Here is a 25,000-nt window from a genome sequence, read left to right as displayed (position 1 = left end):
GCGGCGTGCGCTAGGTGCAGCCCGCTAGGCGACTCGAACATGTCTGGCCAGGAGGGGGCGCGTCGGTGCTTAGCGTGCGCTGCTTGTTGCTGCTGCTGCTGTTGTTGCTGGGTGTGTGAGTGTGAGAGAGCCCGCTGGTGGTGTGTGTGTGTGTGTGCTGCGGCCTGGGACGAGGGCTGGCTGAGGGCTTTGACGTCCACAGCGGGCGGGGACGTGGGGGCCATGTAATGGGAGAGGCTGTAGGGCTGGTTGGAGCGCCTCAGGCTCGGTCTCAGAGGCGCGTTGGGGATTTTAGCGCTGCTGCTGTGGTGGGGCTGATCCGGGGAGGAAGGTCCAGCCATGTCTATGGCGGTGGACATATCAGTGGCTGTGTGTGTGTGTGTGTGTATGTGGGGAGGGGGGTTAGTCCGTGTGTGTGTGTGTGTGTGTGGGAGGAGAGGTGAGCAGAGGGGAAAAAGAGGATTGAAGCCGATGCGGGGTTTGACAAACCGTCCTGCTGTTACTCCTTCAGCCAAAATGGCAAGCCTTGGCCTGTGTCCCTATTCCCATTCTCTGCAGCAGCCGAGGAGTCCTGGAGAGCTAGAAATGAACAAGGGATGAAGAGACGGAGGTTAAGAATAGAAAATGTGTTGAGAGAAGAATACAGAAAGACAGTAAACACTCTGGGAGAGCATTCTTTACCAAAGCCACTAAACACTGCCAGAGAATTTAGAATCAGCATATTTAAGACAAAAGTCAAAAATATGCCTTTATATTTAGACATAATAACTGCTATAATGTTGATAAACAGCCCCATGTATCACAGTGCATGCATTGCCAGTGATTTCCGCATACAGGAGGCAGTATCCCTTTAAGAATTTCACGGTATATCAATGCAATCAATAACAGAGCGACAACAATATGCAAAGATATGCGCATATGCGCAGGTCAAATGTGGAGCGCGCTTTTCAAATACATTTTGACGACTGCTGTTATGTGTGCCAGGCGAAAGCTTAAAGCTCAGCAGAGAAAGACTACATAGTGGACCGTAAAAAAACAGGCTGTCTTTTGTCTCGTATCGACGACGAGGAGCGAGGTGCGCAACGATGCGGTTGCTGTGGATAAAAAAAGACCAGCAGCTATAACCAATGTGCAAAATGTAGGGAAACTACTCCGCTGATTAAACCCGGGACACATCTGTTGTTCCCAGACAAGTGTGTGGACGTTCGGATGGGTCGATTGGGACACGCGATCGATCATTTTACCGTAATGAACGTTACCTAAGAAGACGGTGCCTCTCGACCAACGCCACGGCACATAGCTGACCACAGTCCGAGTGGTCTCTGCGACACGGCGCCGCGCGCAGCAAAAGGCGACAATACAAAAACAGCGAGAATAGACAGGAAGTTAAAGGTAAAACGTCACGTTCTTACCTTCGAAATAGCGTTCTCGAACTCTCCTGTCAGAATGGTGATGAAGTCATGAACTAATGGCGTGGTGATTGTAGTGTATGTGGACGGCGGAGCCTCCGATTCCTCCTCCACCTCTCCGTCCCGGAGGGTCTGCAAACACTCGGCACGGAATTTGGGGGCGTCGCTCAAAATACGAAGTGGACTCCGAGCCGCTTGCGACCCCGTAATGTCCACGGGAGCAGAGCAGCTCACGCGGACAGCTGTCAGGGGGAATATTACTATAGGGATGACATGTTAAACACAGCATTCATATTCAGACACGTGTCATCCTGATTGTATCACCCTGCATGTTTAACAACAACACCAAAAACTATTTGACCTACATTAAGATATTATAAGGTTAACACTCAGTAGCCTACACATACATATATAGATAGCCTATAAGGTCAATTTATTAACTTCCGTGTGAAGAACATTTGCCTCAATGCAAAGTTGTGCTTATTACGACATGGACAAATACACTGTCACTAAGGCAAATCCCCAGATTCATTCATAATTCCACTTTTCTCAATGAGAGGTTATGTGTTGACAAAAGGAGGTGTAGACTGCACAGAGGGAAGTCGAATCATGTTTTTTTAATATTGTTTAATTAAATTTGATAATTAGCTTGATAAAGAACACCTGCGTAATGTGCTCTGCTTAGTATAGCAAAGGCCTACTATACAGTAATGTATTGGGAATTATGATTTTGGAATTGCATTAAAAGCGAAAATATTATTCTATTATCTGGGCAGGATTATGTTCTGCATTGTTTGTTTGAAAATGTCCAACAAGAAAGGAGATCTCAACAGCAGTAGGAAAATACTTTCTAAAAACAAACTTTTATTTTCTTATTTAAAAAAGTTTTATTCAAACCGGAAGCCACTTGATTAATGTAAATCCCATACGCTTATAAGCCTATTATAATAATATTAATAAAATATATAGGCCTACGTTTATCATAAAATAAATGACCGTAATGAAATAATCAGTAATTTGATAAGTAATACAAAATAAATTAAATACATATTTAAATCAACTCACCAAACAAACTGAATTCCAGCCGATTACATGTAGTCAGCGTATGTCAGTCTCGTGAGCCTGTGGAGCGACGTAAACATTCCCCTCCTCTCCTGTTAAAGGTGACTCCTCACTCCTCACGCGGGGACGGCCGAGTCCACTCCACCTCTTGTGAGAGTCCTCCGTTGGATCTGGCACGCTGCCAGATACCTCGTGCGTGTGCATGACTCTGTGTGTGTGTGTGTTGTGCGTGCAGGCGTGCGTGTGTCACTATGGGAGCAGGGGGCCCACCGTACCCGCGTGCACTCACTGTCTGGCCTGGACTATCCGTGTAAACACAGCGTCTTCTAGCGGTCACCACCAACACTGACTCTTCTTAAAATGGCCACTGACTGGTGCTAGTGGTGGACACTGCAGCACGGAACCAACCCCCACTCACCCCCCTGCTTACCTCCAGCCAAGGCCTCACACACACACACACACACACACACACACACACACACACACACACACACACACACACACACACACACACACACACACACACACACACACACACACACACACACACACACACACACACACACACACACACAGAGTATCTGATCCCTCTGCAGCCACCACTCAAGGCTGTTAACTCATTATCCCTGTCCACTGTTAATCCACAAACACAGCACTCTGCCTCTCTCCCAAATTAAATTAGCATTAGATACTGTAGTTAAAAACTAAAATAAATGTAGTTTGGCCCTTGGGGGTCCCGGTACATTAAGAAAAACACCTTCTGAAAATACACAAGTCTAGTAATTTGTCTATTATAGAAAAAAATGTAAATAAAATACACATTTTGATCACTCAATAAGTTTTATTCACAGTTTACAGAACAATTAATCATCAAGTCGGACACACCACACAGCCAGTAGAAAATAAATCTATGGAAAAAGCAAAATATATCCTTTGTTAGCATCTTTTTCTTTCAGTCTGTCTGTACCTTGGAACACTTTACAGATTAAATACAGGTTTCCTCAGAGAGAGCAGGTTACACACAGCAGATAGTGTTTCAATACTGATTGTAGATTTATGATTATTTTAGTTTAAGACAAACATATCTTCCATATTCTCCGATTCAGAAGCTCTTTAAGAATATGTAACATTCATATGAGGGGGTTTGATCAGACGCTGTGGAGTTATACATAAGGCCTTTTGCTGAATTTATGGTTTTAAATTAAAGGTGGAGTCAGTGATTCTGGAGAAATGGTACACGTACACACACACACACACACACACACACACACACACACACACACAGGTAGTGGATCAGGAGAAGACATTCAATGATTTTGACAGAAAGTGATTTTGTCAACAAGCAGTCCACAGAACTGCTGACTACACCTTTAAAATACTGGACTGACTTGAGGCCAGAAAGCCAACAATTTTCACCACTTGCTACACACACAGATGAGTGGTGAAGTAAATAAGGGGAGGGGCCCAGAAGTCTTGAAGGCATAAAGTCTACACCTTGAAATACTTCATTAATATCAGGTCCGGTAAGGAATTTACCCCAAACTATTCATATTTAAATGTAGCATTGCAGTCAAAGTACCTCTGTGTCTTAACTACTGATTGTCCACCTCCCTTATCTCTCCTCACATGACCTTTGTGATTTAAAAAGTCATGTTTTTTTAAAATTTAGGAACAATTTGGGGAATGTATGAAATTAACACTTCAAGCACTTTGAGTTTCTTTTTTGTGGAGCTATGAAAATCATTCACAATTTGTTTTTTGTTTAATTATCGTTAGTAACCATGGACACCAATGTGATGTTGTAATGATGGTAGATAGACACATGATTGGACAAGCTGAGGCTGAGGTACAGTAGACGTCAGGCGATTGGGCGGAGTTTATCCCGGTTGGTTTTTTGGTTGGTTTTCAAGCATCTTTCTTCTTGATGATGAGCGGTCCAACGTTGTCCCCGGTTTCCTCGTTGTGCTTGGCGTGGGCACCGTCACAGTACGGGAACTGAATGAATAAATAAAGACATTTATTTCAGGCTTTTCAAAATAAAATAATAATAATAATAATAATAATAATAATAATAATAATAATAATAATAATAATGGATTTGATTTGATTTATATAGCACTTTTCTAGGCACTCAAAGCACCTTACAGAGTTCCAGGTTCCATTCATTCACACACAGTCATACCGGTGGCGGAACACTTTTTTTCCCCTCACACAAATATGCAGAATAAAATAAAAAGCATGTTACAAGCTATATTCCATTAACCATTATTGACCTGCCTGAAAATGGAGTAGGAAGAAGTATAAACGTATTTAATCTTTGTCCACAGTTTTAAAATGTTGTGTGTATGATTTCACTTCCACTCCTGACCCTGTGTAACACTCCCATCTAACTATATACAATTTGATATATCTACAATTTATATATATTTTATACTGCAGTGCGAACACACAAGGTTAAAAAAGGGAAAAACAAAAGTCGCTCTTATCACCAAGTTGATGCACTTTGTACTCTAGGACACAGGTGAATACTATAAGCCTGTTAGCGAGTCCAGTGAAAACAGGCTATACTACACTTTAAAATCATGATAAAAAATATATAAAAGTAAATATCTCTACTCAAGTGTCCTAATCCTTAAGGCTATACATGATCAAAACATTCAACATTACAAACTTAAACTATATGTTAAAAGTGGATTTTTTTCTTTGGTATTTATTGCTTGTCCCAGAGGGGAAATAGTGTCTTTTGTTTACGCTGAGAGTTCCTTCCCCCTCGAGGACTTCAAGCACCACTTGGGTCCATCTTAAAAATCTTAAAATAGATCCTCAACTCAGAGTAGGAGCTGCTCACTCTGGTCAATCCAGATTCTTACAGAAAGCTAGAGCTCCATGTTGTCATTTTACTCCTGCATAACACACCAGAATGTTACAATTCTAAATCTGAAGATGTACAGGAAAAACCACTAGCTGGGACATGGAACTAGTATTGCAACATATGTGAAAGTCTGACCACACAAACCGAAGTAGGACCTTTAAAAAAGGTGCACTATGTAACTCTGGGTGTGTCCGAGAAGTGAAAATTTATAACTAAATAAACAAACTTTCCTCACAGGGAAATTGGATCCCTGGAACACTGTTTGAAGCTAGAAAGCTTCCTGAAAAGTTACTATTTAACTGTTTACAGCAGCAGGGCCCACCGTTTTGTTTACAAGCATTCTAGTCTTACATTTGGTTCCAGGTTCCTCAAAATAATTTAGTTTTTGATTTATGATGATAAAATTATTCAATACGAAGAATGACATGTAAAGCCATAATGTTTTGTAAACTAACTGCAGGCTCTGCAAATGTAAACAAATCCCCCTCCCATAAAACTGCATAGTGCACCTTTAAGTACTTTTACTCAATATCATCTAAATCTTTCGAGGATAGAGGATAAAGGAAAAATTAAAAAAATTAAAAAATTAAAGTGAGAAAAGCTAAAGGGGTCACTTTGAATCCTTGATAAGCGAACACACAGCATGGATTATCAGCGGTTTTAATTCTGACCTTCTTTGACTTCCAGCAGCGGCAGTAGACGGCCTTGGTGCCGATGTCCTCCATGTCGAAGCTGTGCACCACCTTGGGACTGTCTTTACTGACCATGGTGTTGACCTGGCTCTTCTTACAGCCGCGCCGGCTCAGGTACTGACTGACCAGGAACCCTCCCGCCGCCGCTACTACGGCAACCGGCAGCGCCACAACCAAATGCTCTGGAGAGAGAGAGAGAGAGAGAGAGAGAGAGAGAGAGAGAGAGAGAGAGAGAGAGAGAGAGAGAGATTAATAATACACCTATTTCATTTTTTGGTTGGTAAAGTAGTTCTAGACAGCGTTTCTTGTAAACAAAAATACAAAATAATAAAAACTGCCTAAGTGAACGGCAACACAACAACTAAATGCTCTGCAGAGAGAGGTGGACAGAGAGACGGCAAGTAGGCAAAAAAGAATAATACGACTAATATTTTATTGAGAGAAAAAAGTAGACCTATTTATTTAGTGCTTGGTTGATAAGTTCTAGCCTTATACAGTCTATGGTACTAGCCAGTGTTTTCTTGTATAGTCTATGAGTGGACAACATATCAAAAAAACAACACATAAGTGAATGCAAATCTATGCAATGTCAACATTAAGTACAGCCTCCAAAATGACTGGAAGTTAATCAACACCTCACTAAGACATTGAATGTAAAGTGTTAGACACTGGTGCTCTTTAAATCCATTTCAGTGTGTTTCTGTTGGTCTGTTGGCTCTATTTAGATTAGTTTTACAGTATTAGTTCTTGCACCATTTCAGAAAATATCCACCCTAGTGCAGCATGACATAGCATCAACTGGTGAGAACAGAGGGTGTTGTATTGAGTTCAGATTGTAGAGCTACTTGAGGCAAATTTGAAAACGTGGCTTTATGAATAAAAAAATACATGGTGTATGGAATACATGAATTGAATCCCAGTGTCACCCTTCACAACTTCAGCAGCAAAAAAAATGTTTACTGGTCTCTTTGGCATCCAGTTTGTGCAGTTAAGAGAACAATTTGAGCTATTTTACAGCCAGGTTCTTTGCTCAGGAGGTAGGATTTCTGATTGTTGTGCTCGTCTATATAGATGCAAAGAAAACTGAAAACTTGTATGTGCAGTGAATTTTTCATTAACGAGCATTTGCTAAGTTTTTTTTTCTTTTGCAAGGCGATGGTGAGGATTATCCCGGTCCACTGTGTATCACATGATGCGGAGTCCTAAGACAGGAACAGGGTCCCCGCTGTCAGACTGACTCAACAAGTTCAGTCATTAGCTGCTTCGATACAGAGGCCACCGTACATTAAAATATATTCCTAATAAAAATGCTGTAAGTCGCCTCCAAGTTTGACAAAAACATGTGGATGCTCTTTGGCAAGCTAGCAGGCTACATGGCAGCTAGCCAGCTAAGGAACGGTTGTTGACATTGCAGTATATAAGTAGCCTAACTAATTCTAGAAATGTATTTATTTAATAGTAATGCTTTAATGTTCTAGCAATAGTCTTTTTTACTACACACAACGTAAGCACTTGCTCGTCTTGGCCAATATTAAGTCGCAGACATGTTTACAGTTTACACTCATGTAATGCTAGCCTTTTGATAGCTATCGTTTTTACCTTACCCTTTGAAAACCTTAGTCCGGTGCTGGGCAGCACAGGTAACATTGAGGTCGCCATGTTCTCTTTGTGGACGGTGTGTTGTTTTCGGTGAACAGTCAACAGAAACGGCAGCAGCAAAGCAAGGTCAATCGGGGAGACTTATATGAACTCTGTCTGTCCGCTCTAAAACAGATGCTGTCACGTCTCAGCAACCAATCAGGTGTGAGGACGGGGAGGGACATTCCTTCCAAAGCGAGATGGTAGCCCCCGAGGACCCAGCGTACTTCCGCATTTGCTAGTCTTTGATAATCTTAAACTTAAGCCATTCATTTTCTTTCACGTATATATTTACAAAGCTTTAGGGGTATAATTACATTTCTAATTCTGTAGTTTTGAAAGTTTATTATTGACCCCGAAACAGCAGTTTGACCAGCAATTCCAATACACGACTGCGTACTCGGGAATGACGTTTGATGACGAAGCTTTCAACGGGAGGGGAATCATCTTGACAGCAGCTAGCTTCTCGGTGAGTCTCATTTCCCTTTTAAATTAATAAGCTATTTCTATTGAAGTAAAAGCCTTTATATTCTATCGATAAGTACAAGCACTGAGCCAAAACAAACCCATCTTGATCAATACATGGATACAAGTTGTTGACATATGAACACAGAATGACCATTGCTTATATTATATATCAGTGATATAGAAACATTCTCACTCAAATTAATTTACATAAAAGCCACCACCAGAGGACGACAAAACGACCAACAACCATTGAGATTGATATTAAAAATAATATTATCTTATTTATACAATTATTTCTGACAGAAGCTAATATTTTTAGGAATAATGTATTGATGAACTGATTTTTTTTAAATGATTCTGAAAATGCATTATTTTATCCCATGCAGTTTAGTTTCCCCTAACACTCACACAAGCAGCAAACAGATAACCATAGATAGTGCAGATAACATATTGAAGAACATCTTCCACACACACTAAACCATTAATTCTGACCAATTAAATAACATGTTAGGTTTCTGTGAAGTTATAATTAATAATCAGACATTCCTCAATATCTACAAATAATAAATTGGTAGTAATTTAGGTCTTAAATAACAGTGACATCGTGTGTAAAACTGGGTCATGTGTGCGTGACCCGGCTTCCCATGTCCCTCGGTATGTCCTTTAAATGGGCTTCAGAATGAGTCAACGCAGGAGTCATCGGTTTTTATTACACAGTTTAATCAACACACAAAGCTCAACGAGCCTCTCAGGTAATTCAATATACAGAGGTTTTGTGCAAGAAGAGTGGGTTCTCCTCGCACCCAGAGCCCAAGCCAGTCCCATAGCCTTTTAAGATGTTAGCTTCTAATTTAACAATAGCCAAAAAAATAAAACGAAAATAAATGAAATGAAAAACAAAAAAATAATAGGGAAACAAAAGAAACCTAAAGAGTTATGGGAGGGGATAAAAACACAGGTTAAACTATGAAAAAAATAATTGCTTAAATACCTGGTCCAGAACCTTCACTTTGTGAATAAAGAAAAGTTTGTGTTGGTGGTAGTGGTGGGGAGTGACATGGGGGTTACATTTGTGCGTGCATGTGTGTATATGTGTGTGTGTGTGTACAAAGGGGTCAACTTGGGTCGGGTTAGTTGGGCCGGGGCAAGGGGGGAGTCAGGAGCAGGAGATGTGGAGATAAAAGTCCTTTTGTCATAGAATCCAACACAAGTTCAAAATGTCCCAGGTGCAATTTTTTTTCTTTCTTTTTTCCATTTTACATACAGCTAGCAATGATTTCTTTAACGTATTCATTGTATAAAATACAAGTGCCCTTCGACTCACGTGCGGGGGGGAAAAAAACTGCTCTCTTGAATTGTCACCTCTACAGATGGTAAAATATAAGGACAACAAAACAAGAAATGGTGCAGAGTGTAAAAATCCCTCTCTCTTTTTTTTGTCCCCCACCCCCCTTAGAAAAAAATTAATCGGGAAATAAGAAAAAAATTCTCCCCCGTAAGGTTCTTACAGGTGTTCAAAAGGAATGCTTTAAGTGACGGACATCCGGGTAAAGGTGGGTGAGGGTATAGGTGTGTGTGTGTAGGGGAAAAGGGGGGAGGGGTTTGGGTGACGCACAAGAGCCCACACCTGCTTGATGACATAATGTAACGGAATACAGACGTCAGGATATGGGGTCAAAGTTTGCAAGGAGGAGGGGGAATAAGAGTAGGGGAAGATGGGTGTTACCGTCGCAAGTTGACATTATGTACACAGGAGGGCGGGCAGGTTCAAACATAGGGGAGAAATATAGGTAGGTAGGTAGGTAGGTGTGTTAGAGGGTTGGAGGGAGGGGGGGACAGAGGGAGTTTTTACATGTTTTTTTACTCTGGTGAAGGGAGGAGGCGTGGCTCAAAGAAAGCACTCCAATGGAAACCAACGAGATCTTGTTTTTAAACATCATTTTGTTTTGAATGGTTTGTTTTGTTTGTTTTCTCTTTACGTCTGAAGCTCCCCTAACCTTTAATGTCGTAGAGGTGGTTGGCCATGATTCTACCCCCCAACACTACATTGCATACTTTTGTGTCCATTCCCGAGCTAGTTTATTGTACCTGTGAACAAGCAGAGAAAGGGAGAGAGGGAGGGAGAGAGGGAGAGACAGAAAGACAATGGTTAGTTGTATATTCAACACATGAGGATTTTGTGACACCTAAAATTTGTAGGGAAGTTGCCACAATGTCACTTCCTTTCATTTCCTTGTGTACATCCTACAGGGAAACATACACTTCTGCCATCTTGTACAGAAATGTAGCAGCATTTTATTTTTATTTTATTTACCTACAATAGCAAAAAGCCAGGAGTCAATGCTGCTGGCCAGTGAGTGACAATAATACCCTGGTGTTTAAACTGGAATGATAGCCAGACTCACTGTACAGATTCTTTTTAAATCCTTGTACTTTATTACACCGTGGGTCAGAGGGAAATGTATTTTAAATGAATCTGTACATCTGGCACACATTGCAGAATTGACAATCAAGTTGACATTGACCTGTTTCTTTTGTGATTGATAAGCAGCGTCATAATGAGGTAGAGGACATAGTCAAATGTTTAAAAAAAAGACACATAAATATTTCAACATGTTATCTCAAAATAAATGTTTTCAAGGGCATATTATATTATTTAGAACATTGAAGCTGCTCTGTCGACTTGCATTTTGTCAGTCAAATCCCTGTCCACCCTCCCCCTCTCTTTGCCGCGTCACCGTAAACAAAGTAGTGCTGGAGAACAAGCACTACAACAGGCTGAGTGTAAACAAATATGTTTTTGAAATGAAGAGAAGTGAGAGGTTCTGCCTCGATGATAGCAGATGTTTGTAAACTGTGGCACCGTGGCAACGTTTTCATTTATATAGTGTGTTGCGTTAACTCCCATTGAACATTTACATTTTTAATTTCCGTTTTAAATAATTTTTTTTACTTATAGAATGTCTCAAAAATAATGGCTGGTGCACACAAATCATGGTTTTGACGAGAGGCATAGGAGATGGAAACCACAAAAGACTTACTTTTCCCTGTCCGTCTTGTAGATGCGGGCGATCTCGGGTACTAAGGGGTCGTCCGGGTTTGGGTCACACAGCAGAGAGCAGATGGACAGGAGGACTGTGTACGACAAACAAAAACAGACGTTTTATTCATTTGAAATGATTTTCCTTTGGAGGCCCTTGGATGTATTTGTATTCATCACGGCTATTAGGCCAGTTGATGAAACATGTTTTGTACATACTCTTGTGAGAGGAACACCACTTATAATCATGTTCAATAATAACAATACAGCGCTGAATGGAAAGGGATTAAGGTGACATTTCTGAAGAATAGATACTTCAGTTTAATACGAGGACATCTGTGTTAGAAATGTTCTGGTGCATTATTTGTGGGAAGCATTATAATTTAAAAAGGAAACCAACCTGTTTCCCCATGTTCCTTTATTCTTAAAGCTATAGTACGTAACTTTTTCATGTAGATGAATGTAGCTCGCCAAACCAGTTGACAAAGTTGATTTAGCCTATCAGCTTCACAAAACTCTCTCTGTGTTTCAAAGTATGGCAGCATTTACAAACTGGTGTCGCCCCCGACACTGGCGCAGGAGCTCAAGAAAAATCCCCCAAAAATGTGCCAGTTGTTGATTTTACTGCTAAGAAAAACCTGGACGTACAGGTATAAAATCCAGTGTTGTTGTAATTACTCAGAATTCCCCATAAGGGCTAAATAAGTTAGGCACTACAGCTTTAAGATCCTGTTTATAAAGGCAGTAGTGGGGCGCTCCGGTGGCGTAGTGGATAGAGCGCGTACCATATTGGCTCCGGCCTTCGTTGCAGTGGTCGCGGGTTCGAGTCCGACCTGTGGACCTTTACTGTAGGTCATCCCCCCTCTCTCTCTCCCCCCATTTCAACTCTGTACTGTCTAATAAAGCTTGAACATGCCCAAAAAATAATCTTTAAAAAAAATAAAGGCAGTAGTAGAATCTGCAGCCATATGTGCAGTTTAAAGTCTGAGGACCAGTTCCAGTAGGACACACAGCTTACCTTTGGAGATGGTGAGGGCTGGAGACCACTGTGATCGCAGAATGTCAAGACAAATGCTGCCGTTGCTGTTGATATTTGGGTGGTAGATTCTTGTGGTAAATGCAACCTGAACGCAAGAACACAGGAGGGGGGGTGCAGATGAGGAACAGGAAACTGAATGATGTAAAGCTGCCATTGTGTGCCTCAATGTTACTTTGTTTATCTATGTCGATTCTTTGCATGTTCGTGTGTGTGTGTGTGTGTGTGTGTGTGTGTGTGTGTGTGTGTGTGTGTGTCTTGTTTACCTTTGGCGGTTTGAAGGGGTAGTCTGTGGGGAAGTGTATGGTCAAGAAGAAAACCCCGCTCTGGTAAGGACTGTCATTCTGGAGCACGGAGACAGAAACACATTCAGCTCATTACTGACTGAATATAAGAAACAATGGTCAGATGAGCTAATTGATTGTCTGACTAAATTAAGAAGCCATTTCATTCATTAAGCCCCATTAGTTGATTTGATTTAAATATATATTGAATTCAGCCCATTCTCCATAAGTTATTCCAAGCGTCAGCAGTCATAATTTTATCACAAATTAAAAATGTAATTAAATTAAACAAAAAAAGCAAACTAGGAAACAATAAGAGGTTGTCTTGATTAACTTGAGCAGTTTGAAAAGCACAATTCAAAAGCAGGAGCTCAAGTCTTGCAAGAAAAAAAAAATATGACAGGACCATTAAGTAATCATAATCATATGTGTGAATATAACTTCCTAGAAAGCTACTACAGCTGTATGATTAAGACTGTAACCAAGTGAATACTTACAGGTCCCATTATTGTGGCTTGCCAGTGGAACACTGAAACAGAAAAGCAGAGAAATTGGTTATGAAACACATAGAACACAATGTGTGGCAGAGGAGAGTAAGAATAAATAATGCCACATGAAGTAGTGTGCATGTTTGTTTATGCAGTTGAGTAACTGGCCCTTACATAAAGTGTAACTCACAAAAAAGATTTTGAAAAGATTTTTTTGTTGTATTGTACATGGTAAAGGGTTACATAATGGCAGTAGAGTCACATTAACATTCAGTTCAAGTGCCCCTTACATGAATAATATCACAAGCACTGCCGACATGAGGTAATGTTTAAAAATAGCTTGGACTACACAAAATGTGACAACACAAACAAACCATCAGAATTAGATTTTGCATCATTTAAACCTGTCTGCTTCTAGCTTCCTGTTGAGGTCTGAGGAACACATTTTTAGTGAGTTTTATACGTCACTAGAATCTCTTTGTTGTACTTCATAGTACGGTGGTTTATTTGAAGTTGGGTGGCAGGAAGTTTCATGCACAGAAAGATACTGTCGGACTCGTTATCAATTTTTCCCATGCTGCTGTTTGAGCACAAAAATGTGATGCATTCGCATTGTATTGTTGGTTTTGCTTTGCATTTGTTTGACTCGACATCATTGCAAATGAGGGTCACCCCGCATTTGATCTCTCGAGTATGAATAAAAGGTTACATGAAATTAAATGAATTCCCACTTTTATAGTTTTCTTTCATAAACGAACGACATTAATGGCATAAAGAACAGGCTGTTCAAATAAACTGGAATATTTGTATCAAAGTGATTTCAAACGACGACAATCTGGAATGGGAAAAACTAAATTAATTTTTATTTTTTTTCAAATATAAATATTCATGGACTTCAACAAGCAGTTATATAGAACAGTTGATTTAATGTCAAGTGTGATGTCTTATATATGCCGAAATGTACGCTACTCTATCATCATACAGAGTTTAGCACGCAATTAATGTCATTAAAGTATTTTGTACTCTACAGGCACAACAGTTGGTGGATTTTTTTGAAGGGTTTTTAATGTTTTTCTTCATAATCTCACTCTTATTGTGAAATGCACGAACCAAGAGATAACCCATGTACGCGCTGCTACCTGCATATGTCACTAACCACAAACATGAGACAATGGCAGGTGTTTCTCTAGTGATAAGAATCAGCTCAAACACAGTATTATAGTGTTCCCCAGGAAGTTTATGTCAACCTTACATGTCATATCATTTGCAAGTCAATAACCTCCTCATATTTAAATTATTTGTGTACATTTGATATTTGTGGATAACCGAGTTTTAGATATCAGCAGATACTGATACTGTCCGAAATGGAAACAATGGCGTTACACACATTGCAGTCTTGCTATTCTGTGATAGATATAATAGTTGAGTAATTTCATAATGTAATATGTCAAATTAAAGCACCATCCTGTTGTCACCCAGATGCTCATACTGTCATTAACTGGTGACTGTGTCCAACTTATCATTTTTAGCCAAACTAGTTGGACTTTGCACAGTATGCGTTTAAGGAATTTCAAGCTGTGATGAATTTACACTACGTTTGCTGTGTAATTTGAATTCCTATTATTTATTGTTGCTTTATTGTCGAGTCCATCGGTTTGCACAAACTAAATTGTGTTATTTTAATATGCAATGACTAACGGATAATCTAAACTATGTCACCCATTGAATATCAGGTAGAATTATACAATAATGTAACTTCCTCATTAGAATGTCCATCTCTAACACTTATAATGGTGAAAAGAAAAAAGCCGCCACACAGACCATCCAATAGGTGTGAATTCTGGCTGAGTAAAGCGACATGCCAGTTCAACTGATAAGTGAATGTTCACGACTAAAGGTCAACCAGGATTAAAAATAACAAATGACTCGAAACAAAGATAAAGGTTTGAGTGTCGGTAACTATCTACCATGCAAGACGCACTTAAAACTTCAATCGCATTCTTGACCATTTTTTTTCCTGCTTCTACTTTCAGAGGATCGAATGTCAAAATTCAAAAACAAATATATTACTGGTATTTATTGTACTTTTTTTTTTTTTTTTTTTAAGATATATTTTTGGGGCATTTTTATGCTTTATTGATAGTGTAGAGACAGAGTTGAAATGGGGCAGAGGGGAGTGACATGCAGAGAACGACCGCGGGCTGGAATCGAACCCGGGTCTGCTGCTGGCCGAGGCCCATGGGGGGGACGCCCTACCAACTGAGCTAAGGGCGCCCCCTTATTGTACTTTTTTAAAAAGGCTACCACTGTTTCAACTGTATTAAAATGATGGAATGAATGTCATATTATGAAACAGTTATCTATTTTAGTATTATTATTATAACAATCTACTAATTATGGTATTATTTGAAAGCTGTCGACTGTAACAATTGACACTAGAGAAAGATATTTGCTTTCCGTCATTGTAGATCACTTCAAATGTATCTAACCCTCTGTACTTTAATTAAAAGAAAAAGGAATGCCTTCCGAGTTATATTTTGGGTCAATCGTTATAGGATATAACCCACAGTTCATTTACTCCTACATAACAAAAGCAGAAAATTCCCAAATATCCTCCAGACCAGAATTCCCCCAACACTAACACGCCCCGAAACCAAAAGAGAAAATATTATGATGCAATAACTTTGGGAATATCATGCGTACATAGTATCCAGTATTTTCACAAAAGGAAGTGAAAGGTATTTCCTGTATCAGCTTTCTGAGGAAAAAAAACATTCATGAACTTCCTCAATATAGTTAAATGTCCTGCACGCATCAAAAGACAGCATGTCCACTGAAGCTTGTATTTTTCCTTTTCACGTCACCAGACCTAGGCTGTGAACATTGTATCTGTTGCAGTCAGTGGTAATAGAAATATTGTGGATAATTATCAGCAGTTATGATCTGCATATTCTGTAAAAAACTGGAATATAAGAATATATTTCTTTTTAGTCATTTGTGAGTATTTTCAGTCAAAAATATATACTCTTATCTAAATATCGTTGATCCAATTCAGACACGTTATCTTAAACTTGCCAAACACTACTTGCAACTGTTTAATAGCTAAATTGTATTTTCGTACATGTAATTTTATTGCCGCCATTTAACATTACTGTGTCATTTTTATTGTGTAATTCAGTGTTTATTGATTCATTTATCAATATTATGATATGGTCCTAGGGCTTTCAAGTGATCTGAATGTTATTTAACCAAATTTGAATTGATCTTCTATTATATGGTTTTTGCTCTTTTGATCCGCCTATTGTGGGCCTTTACTTTTTGTATTGTTTTGTTTGACTTGATGTCCTTGTAAATGAGGGTCCACCGTCAATGAGTATAAATACAATTTTGAATTAATTAATTAATGTATACAAATCCTGCTATTTTTGTTGTTTATTACCAGTAATACATTTTACTTTATACTGTGTTATAGTGTATGGAGTGTGACTTACTGTCGTCTCCTACTGGACCTGCTGAACACTGGGCTGGAGGGTCCCGTGCCAAATCGTTCAACTCCTGCAACCACCAAAAAGAAATGACACGTCAGTTGATCATGTCCTGCAGTGTTACCACCACAAGCAAGAGCCCACGAAACAACAGAGGCAATACATGGTAAACGGACTCAACTTATATAACGCTTTTCCCTGGTTTTTCACTGACTCAAAGCGCTTCAAATCAATACACGATATCTCTACTGGAAATGGCAACACAAAAACACCACTACATCTTTAATAGTCGGATATATCTCTTGTATGGATAGGAAGCATAAGAATGGAATGGAATCTAAATACAAAATTAAATAACGCTCACATCAGTGTTTCTCAAATATGGTAACAAGATTCCCCAAGGGGTAGTACTGCAGGGCGTTCAATGGTTTATTGTTTATTATGGCAAGTGTTTTTTCAGTTACAATGTTGTAAATTGGAACCTGGTGGCATGTCACTGACTCACTGTGCCACTGAAGCATAACTCCATGTTTTGGCACTTAAAGAATAGTTCCAACATTTTGAATTTATACGTTTTTTGCCTCTCTCCGGTTCAAGACAAGGCGGAAGAAACCGTTCCTGTAACCGTGTGTGCATTTATGATATAGAAAAGGGCAAAGGTCGCTCATCAGGTTAGCGTAGCTCAAACACTGGTAGTCAAGGGAGCAGGTCAAAAGATAAAATTTATAACATCACTAAATGCTCCTGTGTGCTTGTTAGGACTTGTTTATTTAATAAGTTATGTTGCGCACTATAAGCTTAAAATGTTGAACTATTCCTAAAAGTACAAGTTACATTTTCAAAAAGATATAAGATTAAGAAGTATTTTCACAATATAAGAACTGGAAATAATCAGGAAATATGAAATAGCCCATGTATAAATGTTGCATCAATAGCTACAAAATCAATACTACTGTATTGCATCCTGTTCTGATTAAATCCCTTTTTGTAAACAGATGCAGGAGGGGGGAGACACTGCAAATTGTTGCCAAGTGTCACAGTAACAACTCAAAAAGCAATTTCCAACTGACAACACGACCATCGTTAGTTTTATTAACGGAGCGAGCGCTGTTATGTGTTAGCATTTATCCAGGTGCAGCAGGTAAAAATACAGGTGACAGCCCAACTGAGACAACAGTGGCTTTTATTTTATTTTTTACTATGTGTTACGTTATGACATAGCATTATTTTTTTATGACTTCATCATGTTTGTGGCCCTTCAAATAAAATGGCGACCTGCCTCGTTTATTTTAGTAAAACCATCTATGATATCTCATTCCTCATAATGTTCACACACTTTGATAATTCAAAGCCAAAAAAACAAACCACAAACATAATGAAGTGCTGAAAAGAAAATGCTAAATTAATCCCGATTTCAGCACTCTAATCGACACAACACACATGTATTGGTGTGACGGGTCAGTGTTTGGCCTTTCATTTAAACTGCAGACTCATGAAGAAAAAGAGGATTGAAATACCTTAGTTAGTGCATTAATTAAATGATTGTCCCTGCGTTAAATCATATATCAGATACTAATCCCTGTGAATTACTGATGGTTCCTGAATAACTAAAATCATGAAGTCAGATATGAATTCATGATTTGACTGGACGTAATTGTAAATGAGGGTCCCCCCCCTCTGTGATCTCGCCAGTATAAATAAAAGGTTAAATGAATTAAAATGATGATCATATGTACCCTTAATATAAAGTGTTAACATTTATTTTTTTACTATGACCCAGTATAATCCAAACCCAATTTAAACAACTGCAAACAGACTAAAAAAAACTGTTCTTTTTCCAAAAGCCATAATTGCACTTAACACCACCTGAATATGCAATATTAGGATTCAACGTGCAGTGACTGTCTTGTATGTTGTGTTTTTACTTTTTATTTTAGATTCTCTGTCTGGTTTATATGTTTTATAGTGTTTTAGAGTCTCTTATTTATTTTTTATGTAACCTTTTTTACTTTTATGATTTTTCTGCATCCAATTTCGTTGTAAATGTAGAATGACAGTTAAGACTTCTACTCTGTGTAAACTGGGATGAATGCTAATCGTGTGCAGCTCCACTGTAACGTTATGGTGCAGACGTTAGCTTAGCGTAAACGACCAGGTTGCTAAGGCTAGGATGTCAAGTGACAGAAACGTTATGCATTAGGACGCAGGATTACGTCACTGGAAGGAGGGGAATTAACAACAACCGGATAAAACATTGTAGCTAACACCGTCAAAACAAAAATAAAAAGCAAAAAGCGATCTCTGCTGTCACCAACATGGCATCAAAGGCGAACAACGCGTGGGGCCTGTTTTTACTCCACTGCTAACATTACCACTAGCGTTTCCCTTTATATAAACACACATACGCACAACACGACACAGGAAAACAATAACGGTGTCAAACTCAAAGAATAACACACCTATTTGTAGCATGACTGCTTCAAATATCGTATATATTTTGTGCTTTACGGAGATATTATAATCAAAAAACAGGTTATAGATAGATATATACGCTAGCTTTAGGTGAAATATATCCATATTCTTATCTCTGGGCTGTTCAAATCCACCTAGATGCATAAATATTAGAAACATACAAAGAATCAAAAACATAGAAGATAAATAAATAGCTAAGTGGTTAATAAAATAACCGCGAGTGTAAATGATGCTAACGTTAGCGTCACCGATAGCTTGGCAACTTATCTGTCAAATCAAGGAGCGAAGGAGCGCAGCAAGGTTACGTTACTTGTGTCCAAGATAAACATAAAACATTAAATGTATCGATTTAAACGCTAAATAACCAAATTAATTACATCTAGCGGCTACTTTTTAATGTGTAACGGTTCAGTTGGCCCGTTTGCTGCTAGCGCTGTCGTCACACGAGCTAATTCACAAACCGTTAGCTGGCGGTTGATAGCCATACCTCGAGTTAGCTATCAAGTGAGTATTTGTTTAAAAACATCCACAGTTACATAAATTCGACAACAAACGCTCCGATTGAGACAACGTCGGAGTTAAATCCCCCCACGAATCTGCGAAATCCCGGGCCTCGTCGCTCACTTCCTTACCTTGTGAATTCTTTTCAGAGCCATTGTTGTGCTAGCGGTTCTGTCAGGGAAAACGTGCAATTAAAATGGCGATTGATGTCACTGTCCCGTTGGGTAATACTTCGAATTAGCTATCATAGAACACCGTTGCTGTGCACTCAGTTTTACTAATAGCTACCAGGAGGAAACACCAGTTAAATATCGAGGCGAAACTGAAAGATAGAAGGGGTAAGAACCGTGGTCCTTCCTCCTACTGCAGCGGCTACCAAATCACTGCGGCCTGCGTCCTGCCAGCAGCAACAACGTCAACACTTCCTCAAGAAACCTTTCGCAATAAAGGCCTCGTAGATGTTTAAATAGCCTAAATGGAAAAAATGTCACATACGGACTGATTTTTCTCCTTGAGAAAGCTTGTGTGCAACAAGATGTTTCGTATCTTCCACAAGTATGTTACAGAAGGGAAGCTACAATTTTCTTTGCATTTATCTGAAACTAAACAAAGCATTGGTCGACCAATTATCAACCAATTATCAGGTGATAGCCTCATTTTGATTCAATTGATCCACTCTAGGCTATAATGTATCCTAATAAAATGATTAAGCCTACACAGGCGAGGAATATCTGCTCGCTTCGTAATGCAATTACTGACGCAAAATGTAATACGTTTTTAAATTTTGCATAAAAGTTATAATGATAGTTATTATAGCTAATGCGCTATGCATGTTGTTACATTATGAGTTTTTACTACATTTCCATTGGCTCTTACTAACTAACGCTTGTAGCTACTAGTAAGTGGATGGGTTGGTTGCAAGTCATCAAATATTTTCATTGGGGCTCAATCTCACTTTTATTGTTTTAAATAATTGTCTTATGAAATGTCAAGGATAGTGAAAAATGCCCATCACAGTATTTTGTAAACGTGAAATTGTCATATTCAAATGGCTGGGTTTGCTTGAACACAAGTCTGAATCTCACACATATAAATACAGGAAAGCAGCAAATCCTCACATTGCCGAAGTGTTGGCAAAAATAGCTTGAACGATTAACCCATTTGATCAATTATCTAAATGTTTGTTGTTGTTATTTTTCTTATATTTAAGGTTTAAGATGTTTATTGTCATACTGTACAATGAAATCCTTACTGTGTTTGTTCTCCTAGACACCTTGAATACTAAAACTAAAACAAGATATAGCAAATCCAATAAAAATGATCTACATATGCAATTTTCCAGTAGGAAATTTCTAGTACTCTATGGCAAGAGAACAACAAATACACTTTCACATGTATTTCCTTTTTATTCTGAAGGCCAGAAGTCCATACCGGAGGTGTCATTGTTGGAACACATCTCTCACTGCGCTACCGATGCAAAGCCTCGCCGACATGCGCACGCAGATGGCACAGTGCACGCTGGCGACGGTGGACTGCAACTGGCATCATTGTGGTTCATAGCATGCGGCGTGAAGCCTGTTTTCCCTTGGCCTTGAAGGAACCAAAATGTCTTCCCCAGCGTGTCTTTTGCATGAGGTAAACTCTCCTGGGAACCGGCGCTAAAATGGTTTACTACTACAGTTAAAGCGATCACGTATTCGCAGATAAGACAGTGGAATGCCGATGGTTACACATTTTACAGACATAATTAAAACTTTAGAGGGATAGTGTTAGAGTGATGAAGTGCAAAACACGCGGAGTGATATGACTAAGCAATCATAATAAGCTTTATTGGCCAAATGTAGTCCACACAAACACACACACACACACACACACACACACACACACACACACACACACACACACACACACACACACATGTTTTTAAATGAATCATATTACGTTTAAAAGCAGTTTACAGGGCGATAAAAAAAAGATCTTAAAACAAGGACAACAAAGACAGGTGAAATCAACAGAATAAAAATAATCTAGGCCTATACACACTACAACAAAATGCCTTGGCCTAAAACGCCTTCAACTCTACTGTTTCTGTTAATGGTAAACATATAAAATATTAGCCTTTTTGTAGATCCTGTCCTATAGAGTAACTAAATTGTAATATATATATATATATATATTACGTGTTAGAATATATATAAATAGCCTCTCAATGGTGTCTGCCAGCCTCTTTTTTTGAGGAGCAGTGCATTTTTAAAGCTTTTATTTCATCACAGACTAGAAGAGCAATGCTGGCTGGACTAAAACAAATGAGGGCTTTCCACCCATAGTAACAAGGGGGCCTAATTGTTCTGTTTCACATCTACTTCCATTGTGAGTTGCATGGTGGTGGCCCTCAAAGTGCTGTTAACCCCCTAGGCACAGTCAGGACATGTGGTGACCCTCAGTCTATGCAGATGTGGAAGATGTTTAGATATTGTCATTGAAGCCAAGCCTGACACACTGACCCTGCGTTCCAATCCCCATACTTTCATACTATTTAGTATTCCATAAAAAGATTTAGGATGTCCCAATACATGCACGTCAATTGTAGTATGCTGAAAATACATAAATGCCCCACTAACTCCAATTGCATTTTGGAGTATTCGTCTTTATTCTTGACATAATCTTCCGTATCTGATTTTTTTTTCTCTCCTGTGGCCCTAAAACTCTTCTGTACTTTAGTATAGTGTAGTAAAAAGAAAAAGTATGTGATTTGGAGACAGAGATCCTCAGAGGGAGCACATGGTCATTCCTTTGGGGCCACCTTCTGGCCAGACTTCACATTTTTTGCCTTAATTCTCATCCCAACAACAGTTGAGTATGTGCTGAGAATTGCAGCCTCACAGTTTTCCTATTGGACAGTCGTGTTTTCATGTTGTTGTTTGTATTCTTGAAATGTCATCTATTTCTATAACTTATAATATTAATAATATTATTAACATTACATATGTTGTGTCCATTCTGTCACATAAGTCAATATTATATCCAAAACCATCAAGTCCAATATAAAAATAAATACATTTTACTCCAGAAAAAAGTTCCTGAATAGTATATCTTTAATACTGCACCTATACTCTACTTGTTGTTAAATATTACAACCTATAATATAAAGACAAAACCAACCATCAACTCCAACATCCCCTTTAGCCTTTGGTTCATCCCTTATAATAAAATAACATCCTACAATCCCACGTGACCTCATGCCAAATGGCCTACTGTACATTTACACGTGAACGCGCCCACGCACAAGCACACACAGTTGTTGTTGGGGGGGGGGGGGGGGTGCCCTGTAATCAATGCCTCCACAGGATGGCAGTATGAGTCTTGACTGTATACTGTGTTTCTACAAGTATATGGGCCTGTGCCCTGTGCGTAAAGCTGCGTGGGAGTTCCTTCGTTCGCCATTATTCCGGGGTGTTGCCAGCAGCACATCACTGATTACAGATGGGTCCTGGAGAGTTAAAGACTTCTCTCTCTCTCTCTGTCTCTCTCTGTCTCTCTCTGTCTCTCTCTCTCTCTCTCTCTCTCTCTCTCTCTCTCTCTCTCTCTCTCTCTCTCTCTCTCTCTCTCTCTCTCTCCAAGGCGTCTCTTATTATGCCCTATAACCCCCAGAGTCATCCCCCATCCCAACCCATTCTCTCCCTGCACCAGAACCATAAAGGCATACCTCCTTCAAAAAAATAAATAAAAAATAAAATTGGGATCCATCCAAGCATGCCACAACAGCAGCTTGGTGCCCGCCGTCTATCCCCCAAAGTCACCGCAGGCTCAGCAGCATCAGCACCAGGCTTCCCCCGTCGACCCACAGCGCAGGGAGACTCCACCGAGTGATGCCAGCACTATTGCCCCGAGAAGAGCTCCTTGCAGCCGCCAACGCGCACACTCTCAACGCCTACCTCCGGAGGACCCGTGAACACCACCACAGTCTTGGCCCTTGACAGACAGAAGAGGACGCCCCCCAACCCCAAACCCCATCCCCTACCTTTCCCAATCCCCCAAAACCCCTCCCGACTCCAGGATGTCCGACGCAAGCAACGCGGAACGTCCTGCCAAACGGCCGATCAAATGTAGGCATGACATATCCTGCACAGCCAGAGAGAGCTAAACATCTGTGCCAATATAATTCTAGTGTTGCATCGTTCTTTTTCTTTATTTTTTTTGCATCCTTCTCGTTGCACAAATGTCTCTTATACGACGTATTTTCTAGTCTATTAATTAGCATTGATTTACCACATAAAGGCAGCCTATTTGAGCATATGCATGTGCCTATAGCCTTTTAAGGTATGGGAGGTGATGATGGTAATGTGGAATAAGGTGTGTGTGTGTGTGTGCGTGCGTGCGTGTGTGTGTGTGTGTGTGTGTGTGTGTGTGTGTGTGGGGGGGGGGGGGTAGCCTATCTAGTTGATGATGCCATGCAATAATCTGGGTCTTCCCTCCTTATTCTATTAGAATTCACCCCCTCACCGAGGCATTACCCCGTTTTCTAACTGGGAGGGGATATCTCTCTCTCTCTCTCTCTCTCTCTCTCTCTCTCTCTCTCTCTCTCTCTCTCTCTCTCTCTCTCTCTCTCTCTCTCTCTCTCTCTCTCTCTCTCTCTCTCTCTCTCTATCTTCCTCTATGTTTAGCAGCCAATGCTATTATAATGGTGCGACACCCCTCTGTGTGCTGTGCTGTGCTGCATTTACGCGCTCCTCTCTGCACTCCTAGCGGTGGTTTCGCGTAACTGCAGAATAGAAGAATAGCCTACAGAGACACACACCACACACAACTAGAGCGAGTAGAGAGAGAGAGAGAGAGAGAGAGAGAGAGAGAGAGAGAGAGAGAGAGAGAGAGAGAGAGAGAGAGGTAGAGAGATGAGCATCTTATTCCAATGAAACACTAAGCAGAGTGAGGATGACAGCGAAAGCCAGACATAAAGGTAAATTAATAGAAATGTTACGCGTAAAAGCTGCTGCGATATTTTGTTTTGTGGTGATCTGCTGTGCATGTGTGGATGGTACGTGTGACGGGATGATGTTGCATGTAGGCAGCGATGTAAGGCGAGAGAGAGAGGCAGGGTTGGATGTTTTACGGGGGGCTTGCCACTCGGAGATTCAATTCATTTTTGTGTTGAGCTTTCTGTCTCAGTAACCATGCATGCTACTGTAGCCTACTAACTGAAGGCATTATTGCATAGTGTCCCAGTGTTGGCTGTGACGACTGTCTTGCACGTAGGTTTGCTATCTAGTTTGAAAGTGAGGTAATCGAAGGGTTTAAACTTTGCCAGGCCGAGTGGTGCGCACCTTCATTCATACACGCCTGCGAGTTTGGTTTTTTAACGATGTAGGCAAAGTACGTAGGCCTAAAGAAAGAAAGTAGCCCCTGATGTGTTGCTGATGTGTGAGTGCATGTGATGTAGGCTATTTCCGAGTCGTTTTGTGGCGACGTTAGGATGCCTGAATGACAGCGATGATTAGGCTATGAATGGTGCTTCTCCGTAAAGGTCTCCCTGGCTGGCTTTCCCCATTCTTATTT

The 25,000-nt window shown here is 40.0% G+C and overlaps 4 protein-coding genes across 4 annotated transcripts in view; 1 reads left to right on the top strand and 3 right to left on the bottom strand.

Moving 5' to 3' along the window:
- The window catches only part of cxxc5b (CXXC finger protein 5b), a 2,761-nt gene extending 1,228 nt beyond the window's left edge, over positions 1 to 1,533 (bottom strand). The window contains exons 1-2 of the mRNA XM_080035921.1: positions 1,413 to 1,533; positions 1 to 579 (exon numbers count right to left, since the gene is read on the bottom strand). The exon at positions 1 to 579 is cut by the window's left edge and continues 1,228 nt beyond it. Of these exons, the coding sequence (XP_079892047.1) occupies positions 1 to 359 (359 nt within the window). The 5' untranslated portion in view covers positions 360 to 579; positions 1,413 to 1,533. The remainder of the gene's footprint in view (positions 580 to 1,412) is intronic.
- A 1,776-nt stretch (positions 1,534 to 3,309) lies between these two features.
- On the bottom strand, positions 3,310 to 7,792 carry LOC307256450 (CDGSH iron-sulfur domain-containing protein 1). Its single transcript, XM_080035403.1, has 3 exons — positions 7,640 to 7,792; positions 6,015 to 6,217; positions 3,310 to 4,466 (listed from the first exon to the last, which is right to left on the bottom strand). Exons 1-3 carry the CDS (start codon positions 7,692 to 7,694, stop codon positions 4,377 to 4,379), a joined length of 348 nt encoding a protein of 115 aa, XP_079891529.1. The 5' UTR covers positions 7,695 to 7,792; the 3' UTR covers positions 3,310 to 4,376.
- A 1,052-nt stretch (positions 7,793 to 8,844) lies between these two features.
- Positions 8,845 to 19,835, bottom strand: ube2d2 (ubiquitin-conjugating enzyme E2D 2). The gene is made up of 7 exons (XM_080035864.1): positions 19,579 to 19,835; positions 16,481 to 16,544; positions 12,999 to 13,030; positions 12,484 to 12,561; positions 12,200 to 12,305; positions 11,183 to 11,276; positions 8,845 to 10,229 (listed from the first exon to the last, which is right to left on the bottom strand). The coding sequence occupies exons 1-7, from the start codon at positions 19,600 to 19,602 to the stop codon at positions 10,184 to 10,186; spliced, it is 444 nt and encodes a 147-aa protein (XP_079891990.1). The 5' UTR covers positions 19,603 to 19,835; the 3' UTR covers positions 8,845 to 10,183.
- Positions 19,836 to 24,306: 4,471 nt separating this feature from the next.
- ppp3cb (protein phosphatase 3, catalytic subunit, beta isozyme) overlaps positions 24,307 to 25,000 on the top strand; it is a gene marked incomplete at its 3' end in the record, with an annotated part of 33,579 nt that continues 32,885 nt past the window's right edge. Inside the window, exon 1 of the mRNA XM_080035337.1 lies at positions 24,307 to 24,404. Coding sequence (XP_079891463.1) covers positions 24,380 to 24,404 — 25 coding nt within the window. The 5' untranslated portion in view covers positions 24,307 to 24,379. The remainder of the gene's footprint in view (positions 24,405 to 25,000) is intronic.

The sequence above is a fragment of the Ammodytes marinus genome (assembly GCF_949987685.1).
Source record: "Ammodytes marinus genome assembly, chromosome: 10".
NCBI classification, from domain to species: domain Eukaryota; kingdom Metazoa; phylum Chordata; class Actinopteri; order Uranoscopiformes; family Ammodytidae; genus Ammodytes; species Ammodytes marinus.
The sequence above is the reverse complement of the archived record's forward strand: the minus strand, read 5'-3'. Positions and strand labels throughout refer to the sequence as shown.

Bases quoted from the DNA above. Each gene is read 5' to 3' on its own strand.
- ube2d2 (XM_080035864.1), bottom strand. From the start codon at position 19,602: ATGGCTCTGAAAAGAATTCACAAG. The intron at 12,306-12,483 runs GTAAACAAGACA...TCTTGCGTTCAG, and splicing joins ACCCCTTCAAACCGCCAAAG to GTTGCATTTACCACAAGAAT. The intron at 11,277-12,199 runs GTAAGCTGTGTG...TGTCGTACACAG, and splicing joins AGCCCTCACCATCTCCAAAG to TCCTCCTGTCCATCTGCTCT.
- LOC307256450 (XM_080035403.1), bottom strand. From the start codon at position 7,694: ATGGCGACCTCAATGTTACCTGTGCTGCCCAGCACCGGACTAAGGTTT. The intron at 6,218-7,639 runs GTAAGGTAAAAA...CTCTCTCTCCAG, and splicing joins CGGACTAAGGTTTTCAAAGG to AGCATTTGGTTGTGGCGCTG. The intron at 4,467-6,014 runs GTCAGAATTAAA...TTATTCATTCAG, and splicing joins GCTGCTGGAAGTCAAAGAAG to TTCCCGTACTGTGACGGTGC.